A 4,743-nucleotide genomic window follows, 5' to 3' on the forward strand; every position below is an offset into this window, starting at 1 on the left:
ATATAAACAATGTTATGTTATGTTTATTACACATAAGTGCAGAATACGTACCGCATACATATTTACGTATGTAGTTATATTTCAACATTTTATTTACTTAATTGAAATCTGTATATTTCTTTTCCTCAGCAAGAATCTAAGCAGCCGAGTGCCTTAAAAATGGCCACCATGACCAGGAGACGCTCGTCGGCGGCATCCACATGTTCATTTAGTTCAGGTTAGATCATGTTGTTTGTGTACTTTAAAGGTACATCATTATGTATAATTTAGCTAACATTTAATTTTATGTCTACACGAAAAATATGCATAGCTTGTTATACTGGCAGCTCGGATGAAGACACTGTATCCCCGCGTGAAAAGAAGCAACGTAATAGCGCTGGTAACTCGGATTTTTGTGTAAAGAACATTACTTCACAGCACGCCTTCGGGAGGAAGGAAATTGAAATTGCCGAAAAAGAAATGCCTGGTATACTTGCACTTCGTAAGCGCGCATCACAAGATAAACCTTTAAAAAATTCTCAAATCGTGGGTTGCACTCATTTAAATGCGCAGACAGCCGTACTTATTGAAACGTTAGTAGAGTTGGGTGCCACCGTACGCTGGGCAGCCTGCAATATATACTCCACTCAGGTAAAACCTATTAAGTTACTTTAGTTAAAATTTACACATACTTAGGTATTTGCAACATACATATTTCAGAACGCAGTAGCCGCTGCACTCGCTGAAGCAAGTATCCCAATATTTGCATGGCGTGGTGAAACCGAAGAAGATTTTTGGTGGTGCCTAGATAAGTGTATTAATTCTGCAAACTGGCATCCAAATATTATATTAGACGATGGCGGCGACGCCACCCACTTAATGTGGAAAAAATATCCCAACCTTTTCAAAGCAATCAAAGGCATTGTTGAAGAGAGTGTGACTGGTGTGCACAGATTGTATCAGCTCGTGAAGAACAAAAAATTAACAGTTCCAGCAATAAATGTTAATGATTCTGTTACGAAAGCAAAGTTCGATAACTTTTATAACACCAAGGACTCTATTTTGGATAGGTATGGAAAAGTCGAATCTTTCAAATTCTTAGTTGTTTAAATAGTTAACTTGTTTTCGAATAACGGCTAGTCTAAAACGATCAACGGATATTATGTTTGCTGGTAAACAAGTAGTTGTTTGCGGCTATGGCGATGTTGGTAAGGGATGTGCACAGAGTCTTCGGGGGCAGGGATGTATAGTGTATGTAACTGAAGTCGATCCAATCTGTGCGTTACAAGCCGGGTAAGGATATTGAAAAAATTCTTTTTTCCCAATTTTAGGACTTAAAATATCTTTTAGTATGGACGGCTTTCGAGTAGTGCGTCTAAATGAGATTGTTCGTCAAGTGGACCTTATTGTGACGGCTACTGGCAATAAGAATGTGGTCACTCGCGAGCATATGGATCGAATGAAGTCTGGATGTATTCTCTGCAACATGGGCCATTCTAATTCGGAAATCGATGTGGTAGGTTTTCTAATACGCATACTAAAGGCTAAAATTGTATACTTTCAATGAAATAAAGAATAGTTTACATTCGCCTGAGCTGTCCTGGTTGAGAGTACGTTCCCAGGTTGATCACATTATTTGGCCGGATGGGCGCATAGTAATTCTATTAGCTGAAGGACGTCTTGTTAATTTGTCTTGTTCCACTGTTCCATCATTTGTAGTATCGGTTACGGCTTCAGCACAAGCGCTGGCTCTTATTGAACTTTTTAACGCACCAGTTGGCCGCTATAAATCCGATGTTTACCTGTTGCCTAAAAAGATGGGTATGGTATACTAGATTATAAAATCATGGTACAATTGAAGTAAACTCTTATACCTTCTTCGTAGATGAATATGTCGCAAGCTTACATTTACCAGTTCTGGACGCACATTTAACTGAGCTCACCGATGAGCAAGCTAAATACCTAGGACTAAATAAGGCTGGACCTTTCAAGCCCAACTATTACAGGTTATTTAATAGTTATTTTAAGATTTGAAGTTGCTAAAATTTAACATTAATATTTATTTCAGATACTAAAATAACAAATGTTTGTATTAAATTTTAATCCTGAGAACTACGAACGAGCCAACAACTGAAAATAGAAGTTCATATTTTACTGTTCATTTGTTTATGTACACATCTATGCATACACATACACACATATATTTGTATGTGTTTTTGCATTTTAAGAATAAATGAAAAGTACCACGTTAAAAACAATCTGCGTTATGTGTAATGATTCATCAATGTGGACTGGGTCTGGGTAACGCAGGTGTAGTGTTTTCAACAATCTATACTAATTAGATCAAGACAATACCCTTTTTTAAGAGGTAATCTCGCGAATGACTGTTCCGATTTTCATGAAATTTTGTTTACAAATAGCTTTTAGCAACCACTATGTCAGGGACCATAAAAATTTACTTTTTTCCGGAAGGTGGAAATCGATCTTTACGAAACTAACAATAATTATGTAAATCTTAAGAACTAAGAGTTTGAGATTTTCCTTGCCACTGCTTGTAAATCGTTTATTTTTCAAATTAAAGCTATTGGCTGCAAGATTACAATTGGTGTAATATAACGCTTGGTCTGGGTTTGTGTGACCGCGGATGCCGTAAGACTAAGCGAAATTGTCGCTTATGGGTTTCTTTTGCAATCGGATATAACCTCTGTGGAATAGAAGGTTTTGAGTTAGTTCGTTATGGTGTTCCTGGAGTTTCCGGAGATCTACTCTGATACTCAGTACATATTTTCACTTCATCAATAACTCTTGGCATGATCAGATCCTTGTGGAGGTTGGCATTTCTAACGTACCCATGGGGATCCAGTAATCACTCGGAGGACTTTAGACTGTAGTATTTTTAGTTCTTCTTTATTTGATGTATTAGCATTACCCCACATTTCAATTCCGCACGTCCGAATCGGTTTGAGCATCGCTTTATATAATAGAATTTTGTGTCCAAGAGATAAAGGAGGTTTTGCGACTTTCGCCTCAATGTGTTTACTCCACGTAAGCCTCTTATCTAAATGGATACTAAGATACACCCAGCGAAATAATTATAAGACCAAAATAAACCTTGAATTTTTCTTATTTAATTGTGTTCAAAAATTATGTATCTTTGTTATTTTTATGTTTACAATTAATGTATATGAAAAAATGTGTTTACAGTCGTTTTTGTAAAATTCAAGGAACAAAATAGGAATAAAATAGTTCATCCGGAACTAAAAAAATATAAGACCAAGTTCAAGTTTTTTTTAATAGTGGAAGCAAATATTAGTGAAACAAAATTTATTTATTTTTAATTAATAACTGGTATTGGATCCTCTTTTTATTGTGACTTGTTGGAGTCGTCGAGAAATTAAACAAATTAATTTCTTTATTGTTTTTTGCTCAATTTTAAACCATTCTTGGTTAATTGCTTTCCTGGAACTCTTTACACTATCAAATTTCCTCCCATTCTTAAATACAGCTTGAGAAAGAATTCCAAAACATTCTCAATAGGATTGAAATCCGGACTGCAGGCGGGCCATTCTAGGACGGGTACATTTTCCGATCGCAGATATTCCGTTGTTGTCTTTGATGAATGAACTGCGGCGTTATCGTGCTGGAATATCCATTCTTCATAGGAAATATCGTCACCAAAATATAAATTACTTTGTCAAAAAGCTCGGCGTATTTTTGGCTGTTCATTCTCGTTGATGTATAGCAAATTAGAGTTCTTCCATTGACTCCAATCCCTGCCCACACCATAACTAATCCACCTGCGAAATTACGTGCGAATCTCTCCTCCTTCTTCTTGCGTTTGTCATGCCAGTACATTTGGGAACCATCTGTTCCATCCCAATTAAACTTTTTCTCATCACAAAATATTATATACTCCTTCCCACTCTTCCTCCAAAAGAATAGATATTTTTCGGCAAAATCCAATCTGAATTTTTTATGTCGCAGCATCAACTTCGATTTAGGGACCCGTTTGGTGTATTCCAGTTTGGTGTCAATCCTGAAAATTTGCTGAATTCGACGCTTCAATACTTGCAAACCACGAATTTGGACCACACTTGCTACCCTAACTTTCCTTTGGTAGTTTGGTTTGATGAAGCATTTGGTAGGAAAAAAATGTTGTGAAAATACATCCCATCGATTTGTTCGCTTACTTTGCGCTTACACGTTCGATTTGCTTTCACGTGTAAGACTGCTTTGTTTTTCTTTATTTTATTAAGCAGACAATTTAATTATTATTTGCTTTTTTTGTTGGCGGCCGCTGTGGTGTAGTGGTTAAGAGTGCCCACTACCAGTCCGCAGGGCCTGGACCCGGTTCAACCCTACATCAAAAAATAAAAAAAAGTTTTTTTTTTTCTAATAGCGGTCGTCCCTCGGCAGGCAATGGCGAACCTCCGAGTGTATTTCTGCCATAAAAAACAGCTTCTTATAAAAATACAATCGGCGTTCGTAGCCGGCCTAAAACTGTAGTTCCCTCCCCTTTGTGTGACAACATCAAGGCGCACGCCACAAATCGGAGGAGAAGCTCGACCAAAAACTAGCATACATATGTGTTAGCGTCAATCTATTATCGGACAATTTTCTGCAAACAAAAACTCACTTCCCAAAGCTATGACCGATCAGCTGCCCTCTTCGGAGATTGCAATCTTGATGCGATGAAGAGACTCAGTAGGTGTAATGATCCTGAGATCGATGCATGCCGACGCACAGCGGTGTAACGACCCTGAA

The 4,743-nt window shown here is 37.4% G+C and overlaps 1 protein-coding gene across 3 annotated transcripts in view; it reads left to right on the top strand.

Annotated features, from left to right (window-relative positions):
* Positions 1-2,239, top strand: part of LOC108367093 (putative adenosylhomocysteinase 2) — a 46,324-nt gene extending 44,085 nt beyond the window's left edge. For all 3 annotated transcript variants that reach the window (XM_017621638.1, XM_017621636.1, XM_017621639.1), the window contains exons 3-10: positions 130-217; positions 311-630; positions 700-1,049; positions 1,120-1,272; positions 1,330-1,495; positions 1,554-1,800; positions 1,865-1,985; positions 2,048-2,239. In XM_017621638.1, the coding sequence (XP_017477127.1) occupies positions 130-217; positions 311-630; positions 700-1,049; positions 1,120-1,272; positions 1,330-1,495; positions 1,554-1,800; positions 1,865-1,985; positions 2,048-2,054 (1,452 nt within the window). In that variant the 3' untranslated portion in view covers positions 2,055-2,239. The remainder of the gene's footprint in view (positions 1-129; positions 218-310; positions 631-699; positions 1,050-1,119; positions 1,273-1,329; positions 1,496-1,553; positions 1,801-1,864; positions 1,986-2,047) is intronic.
* Positions 2,240-4,743: the final 2,504 nt, after the last annotated feature.

Source organism: Rhagoletis zephyria, unplaced genomic scaffold (genome assembly GCF_001687245.7).
Source record: "Rhagoletis zephyria isolate East Lansing unplaced genomic scaffold, Rhagoletis_zephyria_1.1 Rzeph_scaffold_02534, whole genome shotgun sequence".
Classification (NCBI taxonomy): Eukaryota; Metazoa; Arthropoda; class Insecta; order Diptera; family Tephritidae; genus Rhagoletis; species Rhagoletis zephyria.